This window comes from Phalacrocorax aristotelis, chromosome W (genome assembly GCF_949628215.1).
Source record: "Phalacrocorax aristotelis chromosome W, bGulAri2.1, whole genome shotgun sequence".
NCBI classification, from domain to species: domain Eukaryota; kingdom Metazoa; phylum Chordata; class Aves; order Suliformes; family Phalacrocoracidae; genus Phalacrocorax; species Phalacrocorax aristotelis.
The window spans coordinates 14,348,160-14,371,595 of record NC_134310.1 but is presented as its reverse complement, the minus strand read 5'-3'; the positions used below and the strand labels follow the sequence as shown (position 1 = coordinate 14,371,595).

At 47.0% G+C, this 23,436-nt stretch overlaps 1 protein-coding gene across 2 annotated transcripts in view; it reads right to left on the bottom strand.

The window, feature by feature from the left end:
- LOC142049341 (rapamycin-insensitive companion of mTOR-like) overlaps positions 1-23,436 on the bottom strand; it is a 131,970-nt gene that overhangs the window by 60,500 nt on the left and 48,034 nt on the right. For both annotated transcript variants that reach the window (XM_075076976.1, XM_075076977.1), the window contains 2 exons: positions 12,540-12,604; positions 310-441 (listed from right to left, as the gene is read on the bottom strand). In XM_075076976.1, coding sequence (XP_074933077.1) covers positions 310-441; positions 12,540-12,604 — 197 coding nt within the window. The remainder of the gene's footprint in view (positions 1-309; positions 442-12,539; positions 12,605-23,436) is intronic.

Below are 23,436 nucleotides of genomic sequence, written 5' to 3'. Positions count from 1 at the left end.
CACTACAGATTAATTTATGATTAATGGCATTTACGATTCAAAAACATCTATAATTTGTCTAATTTTTTAATTACTCATAATATATCATATATTAGGATAGCATTTTATTTGGATTAGCTGGTGTGATGTATTATCCCTCTATTTTTAAAGAGGGACATTATTCATATTGAAGAAAAATTACTTTTATAAAGCTACATATCAAGAATGTAAGAGGATATGAAAACACTTTTTCTCACTTGTCTCAACCACAAAAAAAGACAAGTGATTTACAATTGTATACTTTACAACAAGGAAGGAAGGGAAAATTACCTGGCTATCAAGTAATCCACTTTCAGTTTTAGCACCTTCTGAAGAATACTGGAGTCTCGAATGAGATAGCGGAGGGCTCGCAATCCTGCTGCTCGCACCTCTTTTGCTTCATTTAGTAAAGCTAACCGCAGACTACAACAAAGAAAACAAGGGGAACAAACAATTATTTAGCAGCAGGTAGACTTCACCACCTGACATGCAGCTACTATCTACTCATTTAAAATAAAAAGTTTGATTTTTAAAGAGAAATATTCTGCATTAATTTTCTGTCTTTGAGATATTCACCTGTACATCCCAGAAGGCAAACCTTCACCCTACCGGCAGATATAGACAATATATTAATCTGAAAAAGCCACAAACCAATTTTTAAATTTTTTTAAAGAAAAGTTTGTACATCCCTGAAGTTATATATGACCAAGACTTGCATATGACTTGTTATTTGACAAAACAGCTGACTACAATATTAGTCCTGAAAATGTATTCTGGATTAGTTACATTTTTAAAGAAAATTAACAGGTGGAGAGTATTTCCTCCTCTGCTAGACTGCCAATCTATAAGCATGAGTCCTCAAAACAATGTCTTGACACCTAACAGAGACAAATTTGCACCTTAAGTAATTATACACACCACTCACTAAAGATGTTATAGCACCAATATGTTTACATGGAATATGAGAGTCATAAATTAAGCAGCCACACACAACACAGATTTCTACAGGTTTAATTTCAAAATATAACCAAAACGTATTTTTCTTTAGACAGATTTTGAAAGCATTTTGCTTGCACTGAGGCAAGTTTCCTAAACATAACTGTCATCATAATGCATTTTCCTAAATTTACTAGCTACGTAAAAAGAAAGGAGATTTTTAAGACCTCCAGACACGGAGTTTGAAAGTATTAAGTGACACATTGTCCTTTTGAAGGCCCTCAAAAGACTCAAAAGATTTGCCCCTCTTCCTTGACTACACAGGAAGAAAAAAAAACCCACAAAACCCAAAACCAAACACACACAAAAAACCCTCAAAACACAAGACCCAAAACCCACCAAAAGCCAACAACAAAAAAAAACCCCAAACCACAGAACACGAAAAGAACCCCAACCCTCAGCCACATATTTTAATAGGATTGGTTTAGTGGACATCTAAGAATGTAAATACTTCAGCCGGTGAGAATGAATTTCAACCTATGCAAATAGATTTTTTTTCATTTTCTTATTCTAGGATGTTCATGCATGGTAATCAGCTATTTCAAGGCCAAAATCTTCAGAATCTTTCTGCAGATCAGCCAGCCTGTGTGAAAGTCACTATAACAGGAACCTACTTCCAGGCAATGTCTAGACAAAGTAGAAAGGCTGCAATACTTTATGCAAATGAAGATGAACGGATTATTACTTTCAGCACCAAGTAGGGAATTACTTCAAGATGACCATCACTGCAGTAATATCAAATATGACCCTTCACATAAGAGTGCCACTAATTGTCTATCTGTATTTACTTTAAGCCGAGCTAGAAGCAAATAAGAAACAGATTCTCAATATTGTGAGGTTAAGAAAAATTCTTCCTCTAAAAAAGCTGAACTAGGAGAGATTTATTCCCAAGTCATTCAAAAAAAGCAGACAGAAGGAAAGAGAAGTAACTCTCCAACTGTGTTGAGTAGATAATAGGCATTCTTTAGATCACAAATCATGCTTTGTTTCTGGTGTTGCAGATTTGCAGGGATGGAGGTGTGAGGGATGAGCACGTGAGACTCAGTTGTTGTTAGTGATATTTTTCTATTTGGACTTTTACCTTGCAATTTGCAATTGGTTTGGATACACCAGTTTAAGACACTTCAGCAGAATTTCAATTTAGGAGAGAAGTTACCCATTACTCATGAAAACAGTGTTGTTGCTACCCATGACATTTCTTATTAGGACAGCCAAATACTGAATCTGGATTCCCACCCCCCAACAAGTGCATTACTTTTATATTTGAGAGGAAAACATCTCTTGAAAGGCAGAACAAAACAATTTTTAGACAAAAAGTTTCTCAAAAGCAATTAATGCTTTGAAAGCTTGTTCTACATCTCACAAGAGGAGGAAATTCTTAATTTGTAGACAGAAGTTAATTTAGAATTGGCAACAGTGAAACCACAAGAAAGGACAACATTATTATGAGATTCAACATCCAAAAGCAGAAGGGACCAGAAAGAGATGTGTCCCTATCTTTAAATAGTGAGAATGCAATGAAAATATATAGCTAGCCAAAAAGACATAGCCCTAAAATAAAGGCTATAAAAATCCATAAAGGTCCAATGAAATCAATGACATATAAAAGCGTACAAGGCTGAACAAAAACCTCTCAATTAAAAACTAAAAAAACCCCCACCAGTCAATGACTGAACTGCAAAAATATGAGAGGATGTAGCACAAGCAAAAAGAGAAACCTGACCTTATAAGGCCAGTTAAAATATGCTACAGCAGGCAGAAAAAAAAAATGTAGGAAAACCTACACATGCGTCTGTATGTGTCTGCATGTTCTGACTTCTCTGCTGTACCACAAGGAGAAAACTTGAAAAATGAATCAGACCTACTGGATAATTGAAAAGGAAAGGGAGAAGGAATGAAGCAAATAAGAGAAACAAGCACTTTCTTCATACTAAGTGTCGTGGTTTAGCTGGCAGCCCAGCCCCACACAGTCGCTCGCTCACTCCCCCACCGGTAGATGGGGGAGAGAATCAGAAGGGTAACGCTCGTGGGTTGGGATAAGAACAGTTTAATAATTAAAATTAAAAGAAACAACAACAAAAATGCAATGTAAAGGAGAACAATGAGAGGCGCAAAGCCGAGGGCGAACGGAGGGGAGAGGGAGAACGGACCGCACGTGGCACAGCAGCTCACCGACCCGAGGCCGCGCCCAAGCCGCGAACTGCCCCCCTGTGCTGGTTTTGGCTGAGAAGGGGTTAATTCTCCTCACTGTGGGGGTCGGCTACCTTTCCAGCTTCCCGCGCTCTGCCGCGTGGCGGGGGGGGGGGGCTGGGAGGGGCAGGGCCATGGTGGGGACGGCTGACCCCGACTGGCCAACGGCAGGTTCATTCCATACCATGTGACACCATGACCAATATATTGAGGGCGGGCAGTGGCAGCGCGGAGGTGGCGCGGTGTCGGGTGGTGAGCGACTGCGGCGTGTGCAGTTTGTTTTGGCGGTTCGTTCCCCCTCTCCCCTCCCTTCCCCCCTCCCCCGGGGCTTTGCGCCTCTCGTTGTTCTCCTTTACATTGCATTTCTACTGTTGTTTCTTTTAATTTTAATTATTAAACTGTTCTTATCCCAACCCACGAGCGTTACCCTTCTGATTCTCTCCCCCATCTACCGGTGGGGGAGTGAGCGAGCGGCTGTGTGGGGCTGAGCTGCCGCTAAACCACGACAGTCTTTTTGGCGCCCAACGTGGGGCTCAAGGGTTGGAGATAACAGCTGCTGGTCACAGCACCATGTTGTCCTTTTTGCGGTTGGTGTTAAAAATCGGTGTTGGTTTGTTGAGTCTGCTGTGTTCTGCTGTGATTAGTAATGTTTTGCCTACAAGATTTGTTATACAAACACTCGTTTTCAGCTTTATGTGGTATTTGGGGTTTTTGCTGAAACCGTTACTGTACTTCGGATACCACCTTGTTGAGGCAATTAGCAATTATACCTCCTCCTCGGAGAGATTTTATATGGAGGAAATACAGAATAGTACCTTTGCAACTTTGTTCTATGATGCCTGTGCCTTTGTTACAACAACGTTTTTGTATCTTGAACATCCTTGGGTGGTTAAGGTGCACTTATTGTTAGTTTTTGGGCATGTTGTTTTGGTTTTGACTAAGCAACTTAAGAATATCACCCAGAAATCTGCCCCGAGGCTTGATAGTTACGAGTGGCGGGGCATGTGGGATAGCATGGGCAAATACCTAGGGCAGTGGGCACCCCCAGTGTTTTGGAGTTTCACCCCCGAACAAGTGCAGAATCCTAAAAAACTAGTAGAATATTTGGAGAAAGTATGTTGTTACGCTGGGACCTCCAGAGAGACACAGATAACTGCAACATGCTGGGGTCTGGCCCATGCATACCGAGCCCTGCTCAACAGTATTCAGTGCCCCCAGGGGGAAGAGAATGTCTCTGGATTGAAATGCAAAGTGACTGGCACTGTAGACAATCCAGCCCTGACAACAGGCACTGCAGCCACTCAAACCCCCACAACAAGTACCGGATCTAGCTCAGAAAATAAACCCGTACCAGTATCAGTTGCCCCCATACACAAGACAAAATATTGGAAGCGGACATCAACTCGTTTAGAACGGGATGATGAAGAACCAGGGCCATTGCGGGGAGAGGAGGGAGAAGTAATAAATGAAATAGAGACCACCCGATCCCTGTCCTTATGCGAGTTGCGAGATATGCGAAAAGATTATAGCCGTCGTTCAGGTGAGCACATTGTCACCTGGCTGCTCCGATGCTGGGATAATGGGGCCAGTAGCCTGGAACTAGAGGGAAAAGAAGCCAAACAACTGGGATCCCTTTCTGGGGAAGGGGGCGTTGACAAAGCAGTTGGGGAAAAAAACACAAGCCCTCAGCCTCTGGAGGCGACTCCTGTCTGGAGTGAAGGAAAGGTATCCCTTTAAAGAAGATGTTACATATCGCCCAGGAAAATGGACAACTATGGAGAAAGGCATCCAGTATCTAAGGGAATTAGCTGTGTTTGAGGTGATTTATGGTGACCTGGACGATCAACGGTCATCCAAAGATCCAGATGAAGCCGAGTGCACACGACCCATGTGGCGGAAGTTTGTACGGAGCGCACCATCTTCGCATGCAAACTCATTGGCAGTGATGTCCTGGAAAGATGACGAGACACCAACGGTGGCAGAGCTGATTGATAGACTCTGGGATTACGACACAAATATCACTTCCTCGCTTGTCTCTGCTGTGGAGAAACTATCCCAAGAGGTCCAGCAACTCAAAGATCTGTCCTACTCCCCAACACGACAGAGCAGTGTCTCAGCTGTTAGGAATAAGCGTCCTTTGGCTCAAAGAAGGGGATACACACCACGGGCCACCCTATGGTTCTACCTGCGTGACCATGGAGACGACATGATGAGGTGGGATGGCAAGCCTACTTCGACCCTACAGGCACGAGTACATGAACTGCAAGGAAGAACAGTCACTCAGGGAGGCTCTTCCAGGAAAGCTGCTGCTCCAGTTTCCAGTGAGCAAGTCCCCAGACAGAGGAGTAGAAGCCCTGATTTTATTTCTAGAGTGTAATAGAGGGACTCCTGATTCACATTTACAGGAAGTGAGTTGTGACTGCCATGATCAGGACTAGAGGGGCCCTGCCTCCAGCCGGGTGGAGGAAAGGGATAACCGGGATTACTGGACTGTGTGGATCCGATGGCCTGGCACGTCCGACCCACAGGAGTATAAGGGTTTAGTGGACACCGGCGCACAGTGCACCTTAATGCCATCAAACTATAAAGAGGGAGAACCCATCAGAATTGCTGGAGTGACAGGGGGATCCCAAGAGCTAACTGTATTGGAGGCCGAAGTGAGCCTAACCGGGAATGAGTGGCAGGAGCACCCCATTGTGACTGGCCCAGAGGCTCCGTGCATCCTTGGCATAGACTACCTCAGGAGAGGGTATTTCAAGGACCCAAACGGTTACAAGTGGGCTTTTGGTGTAGCTGCCTTGGAGACGGAGGAAACTGAACAGCTGTCTACCTTGCCCGGTCTCTCGAAGGACCCTTCTGTGGTGGGGTTGCTGAAGGCCGAAGAACAACAGGTGCCAATCGCCACCACAACAGTGCACCGGCAGCAATATCGCACCAACAGAGACTCTCTGATTCCCATCCATGGGCTCATTCGTCGACTGAGGAGCCAAGGAGTCATCAGTAAAACCCATTCACCCTTTAACAGTCCCATATGGCCAGTCCGGAAGTCTAATGGAGGTTGGAGACTATCAGTAGACTATCGTGGCCGGAATGAAGTCACTCCACCGTTGAGTGCTGCTGTGCCAGACATGCTAGAACTTCAATACGAACTGGAGTCCAAGGCAGCCAAGTGGTATGCCACAATTGATATTGCTAATGCATTCTTCTCAATCCCTCTGGCAGCAGAGTGCAGGCCACAGTTTGCTTTCACTTGGAGGGGCGTCCAGTACACCTGGAATCGACTGCCCCAGGGGTGGAAACACAGTCCTACCATTTGCCATGGACTGATTCAGACTGTACCGGAAGAGGGAGAAGCTCCAGAACACCTTCAATACATTGATGACATCATTGTGTGGGGCAACACAGCGGAAGAATTTTTTGAGAAAGGAGAGAAAATAGTCCAAATCCTTCTGAAGGCTGGTTTTGCCATAAAACAAAGTAAGGTGAAGGGACCTGCACGAGAAATCCAGTTCTTAGGAATCAAATGGCAAGATGGTCATCGTCAGATTCCAATGGATGTGATCAACAAAATAGCAGCCATGTTTCCACCAGCTAGCAAAAAGGAAACACAAGCTTTCTTGGGCGTTGTGGGTTTTTGGAGAATGCATATTCCAAATTACAGTATGATCGTAAGCCCTCTCTATCAAGTGACCCGGAAAAAGAATGATTTCAAATGGGGCCCTGAGCAACGACAAGCCTTTGAACAAATTAAACAGGAGATAGTTCACGCAGTAGCTCTTGGGCCAGTCCGGGCAGGACAAGATGTAAAAAATGTGCTCTACACTGCAGCCAGGGAGAATGGCCCTACCTGGAGCCTCTGGCAGAAAGCACATGGGGAGACCCGGGGTCGACCCCTAGGGTTTTGGAGTCGGGGATACAGAGGGTCCGAAGCCCGCTATACTCCAACTGAAAAAGAGATATTGGCAGCATATGAAGGGGTCTGAGCTGCTTCAGAAGTGGTTGGTACTGAAGCACAGTTGCTCCTGGCACCCCGACTGCCAGTGCTGGGCTGGATGTTCAGAGGGAACGTCACCTCTACACACCATGCAACTGATGCTACGTGGAGTAAATGGGTTGTACTGATCAGCCAGCGGGCTCGAGTAGGAAACCCCAGTCGCCCAGGGATCTTGGAAGTGATTATGGACTGGCCAGAAGGCAAAGACTTTGGATTATCACCAGAGGAGGAGGTGACACGTGCTGAAGAAGCCCCACTGTATAACAAACTGCCAGAAGATGAGAAGCAATATGCCCTGTTCACTGATGGGTCCTGTCACCTTGTGGGAAAGCACCGGAGATGGAAGGCTGCTGTATGGAGTCCTACACGACAAGTAGCAGAAACTGCTGAAGGAGAAGGTGAATCGAGCCAGTTTGCAGAGGTAAAGGCCATCCAGCTGGCCTTAGACATCGCTGAACGGGAAAAGTGGCCAGTGCTCTATCTCTATACTGACTCCTGGATGGTGGCAAATGCCTTGTGGGGCTGGCTGCAGCAGTGGAAGCAAAGCAACTGGCAGCGCAGAGGCAAACCCATCTGGGCTGTCACATTGCGGCAAGATATTGCTGCCCGGGTAGAGAACCTGGTTGTGAAGGTACGGCATGTGGATGCTCACATCCCCAAGAGTCGGGCCACTGAAGAACATCGAAACAACCAGCAGGTAGATCAGGCTGCCAAGACTGAAGTGGCTGAGGTGGCTCTGGACTGGCAGCATAAGAGTGAACTATTTCTACCTCGGTGGGCCCATGACACCTCAGGCCATCAAGGGAGAGATGCAACATACAGGTGGGATCGTGATCGAGGGGTGGACTTGACCATGGACGTTACTGCGCAGGTTATCCACGAATGTGACACATGCGCTGCAATCAAGCAAGCGAAGCGGGTAAAGCCTCTGTGGTATGGGGGACGATGGCTGAAATATAAATATGGGGAGGCCTAGCAAATTGACTATATCACACTCCCACAGACCCGCCAAGGCAAGCACCATGTGCTTACAATGATAGAAACAACGACTGGCTGGCTGGAAACATATCCTGTCCCCCACGCCACTGCCCGGAACACTATCCTGGGTCTTGAGAAACAAGTCCTGTGGCGACATGGCACCCCAGAGAGGATTGAGTCAGACAATGGGACTCATTTCCGAAATAGCCTCATAGACACCTGGGCCACAGAGCATGGCATTGAGTGGGTGTATCACATCCCCTATCACGCACCAGCCTCTGGGAAAACTGAACGGTACAATGGACTGTTAAAAACTACACTGAGAGCAATGGGGGGTGGAACATTCAAGCACTGGGATACACATTTAGCAAAAGCCACCTGGTTAGTCAACACGAGGGGATCTGCCAGTCGAGCTGGCCCTGCCCAGTCAGAAATCCTACATACTGTGGAAGGGGATGGAGTCCCTGTAGTGCACACAAAAAGTATGCTGGGCAAAACAGTCTGGGTTCTTCCTGCCTCAGGCAAAGGCAAACCCATTCGTGGGATTGCTTTTGCTCGAGGACGTGGGTGCACTTGGTGGGTGATGCGGGAGGATGGAGAAATCCGATGTGTGCCTCAAGGGGATTTGATTTTGGGTGACAACAGTCAATGAACTGAATGGCACAATGTGAACTGCTATATAATACTGTGTGTCACCTCTGTGTTGTATCAATGATATCAGAGTACGAGCCTCCCAACCCATGGAAGATCAACTATGAAACAAGCCGCGCAGCAGTGATGGAACGATGACTGACTCGGTATGCAGCAACCCACCGCCACACACCATCTCTCCCACCCGGAAAGACTCATACAACAGATGGAGCCCAGAGTCATGGACTGGGTGAACTCAATGGACATATTAATGGACATTTTACAGGGAAGGTCCATGAACTAAGGGAATGATGTCTCTGTATTATGTTAAAGGATGGGAAGGGGAGGGGTGGTGGTTGGTACGGTTGTATTGCATCATATGGGACCTGGGCATGGTGTAGATGGTATGGACTAAGGGGTGGAGAATGTGCTGGTTTTGGCTGAGAAGGGGTTAATTCTCCTCACTATGGGGGTCGGCTACCTTTTCCAGCTTCCTGCGCTCTGCCGCGTGGCGGGGGGGGGGGGCTGGGAGGGGCAGGGCCATGGTGGGGGCGGCTGACCCCGACTGGCCAATGGCAGGTTCATTCCATACCATGTGACACCATGACCAATATATTGGGGGGGGGCAGTGGCAGCGCGGAGGCGGCGCGGCATCGGGTCGGCGGGCGGTGAGCGGCTGCAGCGCGTGCAGTTTTTTTCGGCGGTTCGTTCCCCCTCTCCCCTCCCTTCCCCCCTCCCCCGGGGCTTTGCGCCTCTCGTTGTTCTCCTTTACACTGCATTTCTATTGTTGTTTCTTTTAATTTTAATTATTAAACTGTTCTTATCCCAACCCACGAGCGTTACCCTTCTGATTCTCTCCCCCATCTACCGGTGGGGGAGTGAGCGAGCGGCTGTGTGGGGCTGAGCTGCCTCTAAACCACGACATCCCCCCACCCCACCCCCCCCAATATACTGGTCATGTCACATGGTATGGAATGAACATGCCATTGGCCAGTCGGGGTCAGCCGTCCCCACCATGGCCCTGCCCCTCCCAGCCCCCCCCCCCCCCACGCGGCAGAACGCGGGAAGCTGGAAAGGTAGCCGACCCCTACAGTGAGGAGAATTAACCCCTTCTCAGCCCAAACCAGAACATTAAGTCATTGCTTTAGAAGTCTGCATGAAGACTCATATCCTAAAGTCTTTTTTATTGTACTAAATATGAGTTAGACTAAGAAGTGAAAATTATGTAAGAACTGAAGGAAATTCGTCAGTAAGTATTGTCACTGGCCCACCAAGCTTCACATTTAAGTGTTTGAAAAGAATATTAACATGAATGAACTGCATATATTCGCTAGCACCATATTATAAATGGTAGTGGCCAAGATGGAGCAAAGGTGATAAACAGGTCTATACAAAAAGGATTCCAAAGCGCATCCAGAGGACTGTTTATCATCTTTAAAATAAAATTGGTTAGCCATATGAAGCACCCAGAAGAGTTTACACAAACTGTATTCTGCTAATCTTTTGAAAGACTTGAAAGAAGTTATTATAATAGTTTATAAAAAGGCATAAAGTGTTGCTGAAGATTGTATTAAGGGATATAGAGAGGTTATAGGGTGATGAAAAGTAGTTTCACAAATCAAAATCTGAAAAGATTAATTCAAAGAGCAGAGGTGAATGGAAGATTTTAATCCCGACAAATTTTTGTCCTGATTCTTTATCCAGTTAAGTACTAGGTTCACAACCTCCTTTTGTAGGCGCTATTCAATATACAATTCATGATTTCGAGAAAGGAATGGAGGGGAGGGGGGAATACAGAGGGCAACGTTGTTTATATTAACAATAGGATGGGGTTATGAGAAACTCCAGGGGGATTTAAAAAAGTATCTGTATGCATATTTAACAAGATGGTGAAGATAATTCAAGATTGCTAGATGTGAGTTAACACACATCAACATAAAAAGTGTTATAAACCCATACTACATGATTCTAAAATAGCCATCAGATCAAGAAAATTATTTTGATATGCATACTCCATGCACATCTGTGGCTGAAAGAGCCAAAAAGACATCATGATTGTGTAAGAGAAAGTAAGCGCAGTATTTTAAGTGTCACTGCAGAAATGAAAAGAACTTTCTAAGACAGCATTAAGGCTGATAAAAATTAAGACTGATTAAAAGCCTGGAAGAACTAACAAAGGATGCAATAGGAAAGAATATTCATTACCTATTACAGGATCATTTTTTTAACCTTTTTCTAAGGCATCTCATCTACTCACTACAGAAAGATAACAACGGTTTTGACAAATCTCCGTTTGATCCAGTCAGGTAATTATGAAAATTCTGAATTTTGCTTTTATGGCCAAAGCCTCTCGGCACATTACTAAAATACCTCAAGAGTTTGAGGCCTACCAGCACTCCATTTTCTTTGTGGCTCAAGGCTTCCTCTCAACTGTCAATACCAGCAAGACTCACTCACACTGGGAATGACAACAAAATGTGTCACTATTATCTCCATCTGGTGGCAGGAAGAAACTATAATCAGGTACCTGGACTAACAAAATACTAGAAAGAGAATGAGTTCTAAAAACCAGATTTTTAGCTTGAGAATAATTGCAATTATTGCAGACAACCGCAGACTAAAGACAACTGTCTTTAGCTTGGGCAAATATTTCATCAAAGTTACTGATCCCAAAACCTAGAACTTTATAGGAAATCTATACTTATTCTTGATTATTATTGATTCCCTTAAAGTTTAATGCTTTAAGGTTAGCCATTCATACTTCATGAATGCAGAAAACTCACACAGTATTTTCTTGCATCCAAATAACCTTTCTTGTTTTCAAAGAAAAACAAGTTTGTTCTGTAGAACAACAAGGTTTCCCTACGGAAATTAAGATAATGTTGAGAACATCAGCAGAGCAAATTACAGAACTTGCATGTTATTTCCAAAGGAATATCCTTAGCCTACCTCAAGGTCATTTCCTAAATTAATTAATTTAAAAAGTTCAGTATTTGCAAGTTACTCAGAGTAGCTGTATAGCAAAATAACCTGCAAACAGAATACTACTGCAGAATGGCTATAACCCTGTAGGGCAAATTTTTTAAAATTGCTTGAAAAGTCTGTATTTCAGAAAAAAAAATCCATCCTATAAATATTTTTGAAGAACCACCAACCAGCATATTTATGGTTGTTAATATCTGAGTATTTGGGTTGTATGCTTGAACTTGAAAATTATCACTATAGCAGAATAATCTACATATATACATAAAAAATTTGCTTCTTGTGTACATACACAGAGGAATCACTGGACTGACCAAAGTAACGTCATAAACCAAGATAATTTTCCTGTTACCTGTCTTTAATTTTTTGAGAAACCATTTCTGGCATTTTTTTAAGTAGGGGGCTATTTTTCTTCATGTGTCTGCTGAGAACGTTTTTATCTGTTCCTTATCAATATCCGTAACTGCATTTGGATTAGCAGATCTTTCTGCAAACTTTTTCCTATAAAAACAAACAATAGTCTTTGTATAACTTTTTAAGATTTGTATTGGAGGAGTTTTTTCCCCTCTTTCCCTGAAAGAATATATTTGATTTTACTCAAAATATTTGTAAGGATATATATTTGCATTATGAAATCTCAAACACGTTAGAACTACAAAATACTAGCTCAAAAGTGCAAATAAAAATTATTTAATTGCACCTAGAACAATTAAAGTACCCTAGTATTGCTCTAGCACTCCTTGCTACTTACCATATTATGATGCTGTCATACGTAAAACCTAGCTTTTCTTCAGCATGGCCAGTATTACAAAGAAGCTGAAAATAAAAGAAAACATCTATTACTTATAAGTCTTTAAAAATTACTATATAAAACTGGCAATGATTTCTGGCAGTGCTTTCAAAGGAAGCTGAGGAATTTCATTCATGGCAAGGGGAAACTTAACATCTTCAGACTTCCCTGAGAATTTCTGCTGTCAGTATTCTATGCCTATATACACCAGACACACAAACCTGTGGCCTCTCGTGCAAGCTTTTCTCTAGTATAATTGTGTAAGCTGCCTACTGGTCAATTTTTCAACTCCAGATTGCTCATCCTGCTGCCTCTTTAAGCTCTTTTCAGAAGAGCCATTAGTTATGCAAACGGTAACCTGAGCAGAGATAAAAAAGACTGAAGTCAAAGCACATCTGCATTCAAAAAGAGGGCTTGGGTGAGAGTTTTGAAGCAAAGATTGACACTGATGATCCACTGTCATGTTTCACCACAGCAGCACAGGCATAGAAAAAAAGGCGCTGCCAAGTGTCCCCTAACTGACATTTGGCCTGGCCTGCCATTGCTTCCATAGAATTTGTACCTCTGAAAAAAATCAGCACAAAGGTTGAATTTATGCACACAAAAAGACACCAATAAATTGCCGCAAATTCTGAATGTTTAAATCACATCTGCCCGTTTTGAGCACGAGACTGACAATTTACAAGTGCAGTTTTTACGTCCAAAACCAATCTCAAAAGGAGCAATCCAGTGTGTGCTTATGTTTTAGCCTCTTGAGAAAAGGAAAACGGTCTCTTCTGTAAGATCTGATGTTGCTCTCCTTTGCAAGAGCCACAAAGAAATTTCTAGTAATCTTATTTACTATACCTAGCTAAAATTATAAAATACTTTAATAATACATCCAAATCCCAAAGCATTTCCAAAAATTCAAGTGACTAATACTGATTGCAGTAGCTTTGCACTTTGTCCTTTTCGAAAGAGATTCAGTTTTGCGTTCAGTTCTGAGCCACTGCGGTATTAACAGTTTCTCCTTGATAGAGTTAGAACTGTTATGACTAAAACTTCTTACTTCGGGGGAGTCAGAAAAGCTTCAAGACAAGAAGGTCCTAAACAAATTTATGATGACAACATTTGACCTTAGAAAAGTAGATGTACAGAACCATAAAGAAAAGGAACTGCAGAGTAAAACACTAAACCAGAACAGACTATCCCTCGAGGACAGTATATACGTAATCTCAGAACTGAGTTTGCGCAAAAGAAAACTTAACTAGCGGACACAGTGAGGAAGAGTATATCCTTCATCTAGAGACCCTTGGCAACCACCCGGAGACACCAACAGGCAGGCACAGAGGACATTTGCATATGGTAATGAATTCTTGGAAAATTAATGAATATGTATATATTTTCTCAGGAAAACTAATGAATATGTATGTAAAGCTTGTCTAAGTTATGCAACTAACCCTGTGTGGGCACGCACACTAGGAGGAGTGGTCCCCTGCGCGTCCAGTGCTACAATAAAGAATACCTGCTTAGTAGTTGTTCAGACCACTGAGTCCTGATTTCGTCTCTTCACAGTATCAATTTGGTGACCCAGGTGGGACCCTCTCTGCTTGGCTGCAGGACCCGCTGAAAGTCAATATTTATTTGCATTTGAACGGGAAAGCCCTACCACTGGTAGGAAAACCCAGCTTACCTGGACAGTGTTACCCCAAGGTATTAAAAATAGTCCAACAATCTTTGGAAATCAACTAGCACGAGAACTTGAAACGTGGGATCCGCCCTCCAGGGAAGGAGTCCTTTCACAGTATATGGACGACTTATTAATAGCAACTGAAACAAAACCTGATTGTATACAATGGACTACCAGTTTGTTGAACTTTTTTGGACTAAATGGGTATCGAGTCTCTCAACAGAAAGCTCAGATGGTGTGGTGTGCTGGTTTTGGCTGAGAAAGGGTTAATTCTCTTCACTGTAGTGCCTGTAGTAGCCAGGGACCTTTCCAGCTTCCCATGCTCTGCCACATGGGCAAGAGGCTGGGAGGGGCAGGGCCACAGCCAAGACAGCTGACCCGAACTGGCCAATGGGACGTTCATTCCATACCATGTGAGGCCATGACCAGTATATTAATGGGGGCAGTTGGTAGATATGGGTTGTTGTGCCTTGGGGACTGGTGGTGTCTGGTTGGTGGGTGGTGAGCAGCTGCATTGCGTGCGGTTTGTTTCGGCGGTTCGTTCCCCCTTCCCCGCCCCGGGGCTTTGTGCCTCTTGTTGTTTTCCTTTCCATTGCATTTCTGTTGTTGTTTCTTTTAATTTTAATTATTAAACTGTTCTTATCTCAGCACACAAGCATTACCCTTCTGATTCTCCGCCTTGTCCCACTGGTGGGGGAGTGAGCGAGCAGCTGTGTGGGGCTGAGGTGTTGGCTAAACCCCAACAGTCTTTTTTGGTGCCCAACGTGGGGCACAAGGGTTTGAGATAATAACAGCTGCTGGTCACAGCACCATGTTCTTGTTTTTGCAGTACCTGTTAAAGATGGGTGTTGGTTTGTGTAGTCTGCTGTGATTAGTAATGTTTTGCCTCAGAGATTTGTTGTGCAAAAACTGGTTGTCAGTTTTATCTGGTATTTGGGGTTTTTGCTGAAACCGTTACTGTACTTTGGATACTACCTTGTTGAGGCAATTAGCAATTATACCTCCTCCTCGGAGAGACTTTATATGGAGGAATACAGAATGGTACCTTTGCAACTTTGTTCTATGATGTCTCTGCCTCTATTACAACAACCTTTTTGTATCTTGAACATCCTTGGGTGGTTAAGATGCACTTATTGTTAGGTTTTGGGCATGTTGTTTTGGTTTTGACTAAGCAACTTAAGAATATCACCCAGAAATCTGCCCCCAGGCTTGATAGTTACGAGTGGCAGGGCATGTGGGATAGCATGGGCAAATACCTAGGGCAGTGGGCACCCCCAGTGTTTTGGAGTTTCACCCCCGAACAAGTGCAGAATCCTGAAAAACTAGTAGAATATTTGGAGAAAGTATGTTGTTACGCTGGGAACCCCAGAGAGACACAGATAACTGCAACGTGCTGGGGCCTGGCCCATGCATACTGAATTCTCTTCTGAAGGCGAAAAGAAGGTCTCTGGATTGAAAGGCGAAGTGACAGGACCCACGGCCACTCCAGCCCTGACGCCGGGCCCCGCGGCTGAATCGGAGAATCAACCCATACCAGTATCAGTCACCCCCATTCACAAGAACAAATCGTGGAAGTGGAAGTCAACTCGTTAAGAAAGGTTTGATGAATAAGCGGGGCCATGACGAGCAGAGGAGGAAGAAGTCATAAATGAAATAGAGACCACCCGATCCCTGTCCTTGAGTGAGTTGCAAGATATGCGAATAGATTTCGGCCATTGTCTAGGTAGAGCACATGGTCACCTGGCTGCTCCGATGCTGGGATAATGGGGCCAGTAGCCTGGAATTAGAGGGAAAAGAAGCCAAACAACTGGGATCCCTTTCTGGGGAAGGGGGCGTTGACAAAGCAATTGGGGAAAAAAACACAAGCCCTCAGCCTCTGGAGGCGACTCCTGTCTGGAGTGAAGGAAAGGTATCCCTTTAAAGAAGATGTTACATATCGCCCAGGAAAATGGACAACTATGGAGAAAGGCATCCAGTATCTAAGGGAATTAGCTGTGTTTGAGGTGATTTATGGTGACCTGGATGATCAACGGTCATCCAAAGATCCAGATGAAGCCGAGTGCACACGACCCATGTGGCGGAAGTTTGTACGGAGCGCACCATCTTCGCATGCAAACTCATTGGCAGTAATGTCCGGGAAAGATGACGAGACACCAACGGTGGCGGAGGTGATTGATAGACTCCGGGATTACGACACAAATACCTCTTCCTCGCTCGTCTCTGCTGTGGAGAAACTATCCCAAGAGGTCTTGACCAGCTCAAAGAAGATCTGTACTACTCCCTACCTCGACAGAGTAGTGTCTCAGCTGTTAGGAATAAGCATCCTTTGGCTCAAAGAAGGGGATACACACCACGGGCCACCCTATGGTTCTACCTGCGTGACCATGGAGACGACATGATGAGGTGGGATGGCAAGCCTACTTCGACCCTACAGGCACGAGTACATGAACTGCAAGGAAGAACAGTCACTCAGGGAGGCTCTTCCAGGAAAGCTGCTGCTCCAGTTTCCAGTGAGCAAGTCCCCAGACAGAGGAGTAGAAGCCCTGATTTTATTTCTAGAGTGTAATAGAGGGACTCCTGATTCACATTTACAGGAAGTGAGTTGTGACTGCCATGATCAGGACTAGAGGGGCCCTGCCTCCAGCCGGGTGGAGGAAAGGGATAACCGGGATTACTGGACTGTGTGGATCCGATGGCCTGGCACGTCCGACCCACAGGAGTATAAGGGTTTAGTGGACACCGGCGCACAGTGCACCTTAATGCCATCTGTAGGGGAATAGACAGGGATCGGTGACCGGAAGATCATGGGATGTGACGGAAAGATAGACTCCTCCCCATAGGAGTGGCAGGAACAGGAAGCGCAAGAGCTATATAAGCGTGTGATGCAGTTAAATAAACGGACATTTTGTATCCATCATATTGATGTCTGTGCATCACTGTCCCCAGGGTGGGTAGAGCCCTGTGTCCCGGAGATGCGGCCCAAGATAAGTTCTCCCGTAGAAGCGTACAGCAACAAGTGGTGACCCCGACGTGATCGGCGGGGCGGCTTGGCAAGTTCGCCGGGGGAAAAGATAGCTTGGGGCACGCAGGGGCGGGACGGGGAGCCGCAGGTCGGCGGGCGCGCCATGGATTCAGTCGTAAAGGTACTGAAGGGATTGGGGAAGGAATATGGTACTTCGATATCGAAGGCGCCTACCTCAAAGGCCATCCAATGGATGATTACACAGGGGCTCATACGAACTCCCGCAGACATATTTAATAAGGATAAGTGGGTGAGAATTAAAGAGGAGTTAGCCGAAAGGGCTATGATGGGAAAACCCCAGTACATACAGCTCTGGGGAAAGATACACCGATTACTATTGAAAGCTCGGGATGATCAGGAGACGTGGCGGCAGGCGCGGCGGTGCCTGCACGGTGCCACAGTCAACAGTAGCCCGGAAATACACCCAGGAGGGGCAGTGGGGACGCAGACAGGGGCAAGCATCGTGGGGGATGGGAAAGAAGGGAAGAGTTCGGACAGAGTAGCCTGGCCAACTACTCAGTCTGAGGCTCCCAAAGAGGTGGATCGGGAAGCGGCGGTGTTCCCTGTTGAGCCAGCAGGACCTTTCAAATGCCCCCCTGCATACCCCGGGACGATTTGGCACAGGCGCGGGTACCTGCGCGCGGGGAGGGTGACGCAGCGGGAGTGACGGAGCGGAAGGAGAAAGATGATCAGTGCCGGAAGCAGCGCCGGCAGCGGCACCGCCCTCTGCCCGACCCTCGAGACTGGCTCCCAGGGCAACCCTTGAGATGGGAGTCGGACGAGGAGGAGGATTGGAGTGCCTGGAGGGGAGGACAAGGGGGGTATAGAACAACCTCGAGTAGCAGCGAATCAGAAATTGGGGGAGAAACCGATGCCCACATGTGGGAAGAGGGGGCAGCTTCCCTGCAGCGCGCAAAAAAGAGGCATAAGGCAGCAGAGACTCGGAGGACCAATCAGAAGGAGGGAGGAGAGGGACCATCAAAAAAGGACGTCCGGTGCGCTGCAGCTCCGGAGGGGTCCCCGGAGGACGTGCTGCGGCAGCTGCAGCAGGTTATGCGCGCACTAGGGGAAGTAACTCGGCGGCAGACAGGACTCTTAACGAAGGGGGCGCCCCAGCGACAGTCAGTCGAGTTACCTAACTGGCGGCTGATAGCTAGAGATTGTAGCCTCGATGGAGTAAGGATAGAGATGCCCGGGATCTTCCCTGTCCGACTAGCTCCAGGAGGAGGGGTGGAATGGACGCCGATAGATGCCAAGCTAGTGCGAAGTTTATGGCGAGAAATTAGAGAAAAGGGGCTGAAAGACGAAGGAGTAGGATTGCTGCTGGACGCTGCGCATGCAGCGCCGTTGACCCCCTCTGATGCTAAGCAGTTGGCGAAAGCAATATTGGCTCCCACAATGTACATACTTTGGAAGGAGGCAATGCACAGTGCCTGCCATGCCCTCGTACAGCAAGCGGCGGCAGTTCCGGGCCACCCGCTGAGAGGGACCACCCTTGACCGGCTCACTGGCAGAAGTCAAGGACTGGAAACCCCGCAGTTGCAAGCAGCAGAATTAAGGGGCAGGGAGCTGCAAGCGGTAACGGAGAGTTCCCGCAAAGCGTATAGCGAAGTGGGCAGGTATGAGAAAAAAGCAGAACCTTGGCAAAAGATACAGCAAGGACTAGCAGAGCCATTTACAACGTTTTGTGACAGGTTGCAGAAGGCTATTATAGAATCAGAATTGCCGGCGACGGCCAAGGAGGCAGTCCTTATGGATTGCCTCCGAAATCAAGCAAATCCGCAAACATAAGATATCCTCCGCACCCTGGCGGTAGGGGCGCCGTTGGGTCAAACCATTAGGCATGTCTTGCGCCAGGAGGAGTTGAATCAGCATGGCGGTGCGGGAGCGCACGTCTGCCAGAACCCTGACTGTGGAAGCGAAGAAAGGGTGATGGTGCAAGCGGCCGGGGCGGGGCCGAGATGTCATTTGTGTGGACGGCAAGGGCACTTTAAAGCTGGGTGCCCGCTAGCGGAAAGGGGAGGACGTAATGGAGGAGGAGCGCGCCCAGTAGGGAGGTGCTGGGTGTGTGGGAAGCCAGGACACCTGGCAAGAGATTGTCGAGCCACAAAGCCGGGAAACGGCCAAAGGAGGGCGAAGTGAGGGGGATTCGCGCCTCCTGTGAGTCAAATGGCCCCCATCATGGTGCCAGCGCCAGGAGCTTGGCCCACCATAGCGGGCCAAGGGGGAGTGAACCTTCAGGCAGGGGAGCAGAACCAGCAAGATTTGCAGGTCACAGCCCCCGCGTGGCCTTGGTCATAGGCTGTGACGAGAGACCCATGGCAGCAGTAATGATTACCCCGCAAGAGCTGAGTTGCCCGGCACGGATATGCCTGGGAATGTTAGTGGATACTGGGGCAGATGTCACAGTGATGCCACTCGAACGGCGGCCACCAACTTGGCCCCTTGCCATGGGAAAATGTATAATAGGGGTAGGAGGAGAACAACAGACGAGAACTAGTACTTGCCCTGTGAAACTCGAAGTCATGGACGAGGAGGCAGGGAAGCTCCTCACGGCCGTAGTGACCATACTAGTAGCAGATGGTATAGCAAGCCCCTTGTTAGGGCGAGACGCCCTTGCCCAGATGGGGATCGGGTTGAAAAATTTAGCATAAGGGCCACTGCCTCAGAGAGGTTTCGTCACCACAAGTTAGTGTGGAAAACCGAACAGCTCGTCTGGGTGGAGCAGTGGCCCCTGACAACAGAGAAAACAGAGGCTGTAAGAGCTATAGTAAAACGAGAGCACGAAGCAGGGCACCTAGAGCCCTCGATGAGCCCCTGGAACACCCCTATATTTGCTATAAAAAAGAAAGATAAAAACCAATGGAGGATGCTGCATGACCTTAGAGCAGTAAATCAGCAAATGGAGGACATGGGGCCTCTTCAACCTGGCCTACCAGATCTGAGTGCGGTCCCGAAAGGATGGCGAGTCATTGTTTTAGGTATCAAAGACTGCTTCTTCAGTATTCCGCTACATCCAGATGATAGAAAGAGATTTGCCTTTACTCTGCCCGCGGTGAACTGCGCAGAACCAGGTAGTAGATGGCAGTGGACAGTACTTCCGCAGGGGATGAAAAATTCTCCAGCGATCTGCCAGAGGTATGTGGCTTCTGCATTGCAGCAAGTAAGGCAGCAGTATCAGGAGAGAATCTACATGATCCACTACATGGATGACGTCCTCATAGCTGCGCCCACCGAGGCGTTGTGTGAACAAGTCTTTTCAGACACCCAAAGGGGCCTTGCAGGACAGGGCCTCAAGGTACCTGAGGCAAAGGTACAGCGAGGACCAGTGTGTGGATTTCTGGGTGCTAGAATACAAGGGGATTCCATACAAGCTCAGCCTATTAAACTTACACCTAAGGTTAAAAATTTACACGATGTACAGAAGCTGGTAGGAGCACTGCAGTGGTTGCGGACATTCGTGCGTGTCACCGGTGAGGAGATGCAACCTTTCTATGCGTTGCTGAAAGGGACCGACCCATGGGAGCCCAGGAGTTTAGACCCTGAGGCAGTCCAGCAGTTGCAGATGATAGAACGTCGAATGCAAAAGGAAGGAGTATGGCGGTGGGACCCCCAGGAGGAATTAATTGCAGGTTGGATTCTGACCGCCGGTGGAGGGTTAGGATTGCTATATCAAATACAGACAGGGGAAGAAAAGCCACTGCGATGGGTATATCAGAAGGTTCCCAAGGATGCATTCTCCACAAAAGTCAAGGTAGCCGGGGGAATGATTTGGCGTCTGTGACGGGAAAGCAAGGGAATCTTTGGGAAGGAGCCAGATAAGCTGACAGTGCCGTGGAATGGGGAGAAATGGCAGAAGGTTGTAGAGAGTGAAGAGGATATACAATTGGCAGTATACTCATACCCAGGGAAAATCGTCACAGGCGCGGTACAGAGGTGGGCCGAGACAGCCAAAGTGGTGGATTTAAGTGTGGATAGTAGAGTTTTGGATACCCCTCACCCAGGACCAACATATTTCACAGACGCTTCCTCGAAGACGAACAGAGCGGCAGTAGTGTGGAAACAAGAGAATAGTTGGATGCGCCAGACGTATGAGGAGCAGGGTAAAAGTGTGCAGTGGCTAGAAGCGAAAGCGCTAGAGATGGCCCTGCGAAAGGATATAGATCGGCATATCAATGTGTGCACAGACTCCTTATATGTGTATAAACTAGTCATGTCCATGAAACGAGAGGGTGTACCACACACGGAAATTGCCTTGATGCTAGAGGTTGCTTTATCACAGCGAGGAGCAACTGTGACAGTAATTCACATTCGCAGTCATCAGACAGGGCCTGGACCACTGATTGAGGGGAATCGCATGGCTGATGAGGCAGCCGCAGGAGTCTGGACATTGATGGAGGCAAAGAAACTGCATGAACAACTGCACCTGGGTGCTAAAGCCTTGGCAAAGGAGTGTGGCATCTCAATAAGAGCGGCGAGAGAAGTAGTAGCCAGCTGTCCTTACTGTCAGCACTCGCCATTGTGGGAGGCAGGAGTCAACCCTCGAGGACTGGAAGCAAATGCTATCTGGCAGACTGACTTTACTGAATGTCCACAGTTGGCCCCCGGACGGCACCTGGCAATTACAATTGATACATATAGTGGAGTCATCATGGCTACTCAACATCGGAAGCAGACCGCAACGCAGTTGGCTGTGCATTGGACCACGGTGATGGCGTGGCTTGGAAAGCCCACCGAGATAAAAACAGACAATGGACCATGCTTTCGGGCTCGAAGTACCGAAGAATGGTGTAAAGCTTGGAATATTGTATTAAAACACGGCATTGCTTACAATAGCACGGGGCAGGCAATAGTTGAACGCGCTCATCGCACCTTGAAAGCAAAGATAATGCAGCTTGGGGAGGGGGAGAGGTATAAGGGAGCTATACCCATAGCAGCTCAGCAAACTATTTTAATGCATGCATTATATTCGCTTAATCATTTTATACGCGGGCAGGAGCAAGTTACAGCAGTGGAGAAGCACTTTGGCAAAGCTCAAGCAGGCGAGCGCTATCCGCAGGTACGAGTAAGGTTCCCAGGCAGTGAGCAATGGGAGAGAGGATGGAAACTGAGATGCCTGGGGAGGGGCTATGCCGCGGTTGAGAATGAAGGGCGCATAGAATGGGTGCCTGCAAAGTGTGTGAAAGCAGAACTGTGCAAGGATGTACAAAGAATAATCCCTTTCTGAGTTGTCTCTTTGCAGGGTCTGCTGACATGGATCCTCATGCTAGCCGTACCATTGGGAAAAGAAATGAGCTCCTTGACAAGATTGCAAGCAATATTGCAACGAGAGCAACACTGAGAAAGGGCGGCAAAAGAGAGATATGAACTGGGACTGGATAGTAATAATTGGGGGGATCTTGTTGTGTGTAGTAACCATGGTTACTTGTGGGCTGCCATTGTTATGCTGTGTTATAAGACAAATCAAAGAGCGCCTGCAAGACTTACATGAATATAGACCTGACCGCAATATGTATCCGCTTATGCAAGTAGCTTTGTAGAATTTTTAGTAGCATGGGGAGGGGGAGATGTAGGGGAATAGACAGGGATCGTCGACCAGAAGATCACGGGATGTGACGGAAAGATAGACTCCTCCCCATAGGAGTGGCAGGAACAGGAAGTGCAAGAGCTATATAAGCGTGTGACGCAGCCAAATAAACGGACATTTTGTATCCATCATATTGATGTCTGTGCATCACTGTCCCCAGGGTGGGTAGAGCCCTGTGTCCCGGAGATGCGGCCCAAGATAAGTTCTCCCGTAGAAGCGTACAGCAACAGCCATCAAACTATATAGGGACAGAACCCATCAGCATTGCTGGAGTGACAGGGGGATCCCAAGAGCTAACTGTATTGGAGGCCGAAGTGAGCCTAACCGGGAATGAGTGGCAGAAGCACCCCATTGTGACTGGCCCAGAGGCTCCATGCATCCTTGGCATAGACTGCCTCAGGAGAGGGTATTTCAAGGACCCAAACGGTTACAAGTGGGCTTTTGGTATAGCTGCCTTGGAGACGAAGGAAACTGAACAGCTGTCTACCTTGCCCGGTCTCTCGAAGGACCCTTCTGTGGTGGGGTTGCTGAAGGTCGAAGAACAACAGGTGCCAATCGCCACCACAACAGTGCACCGGCG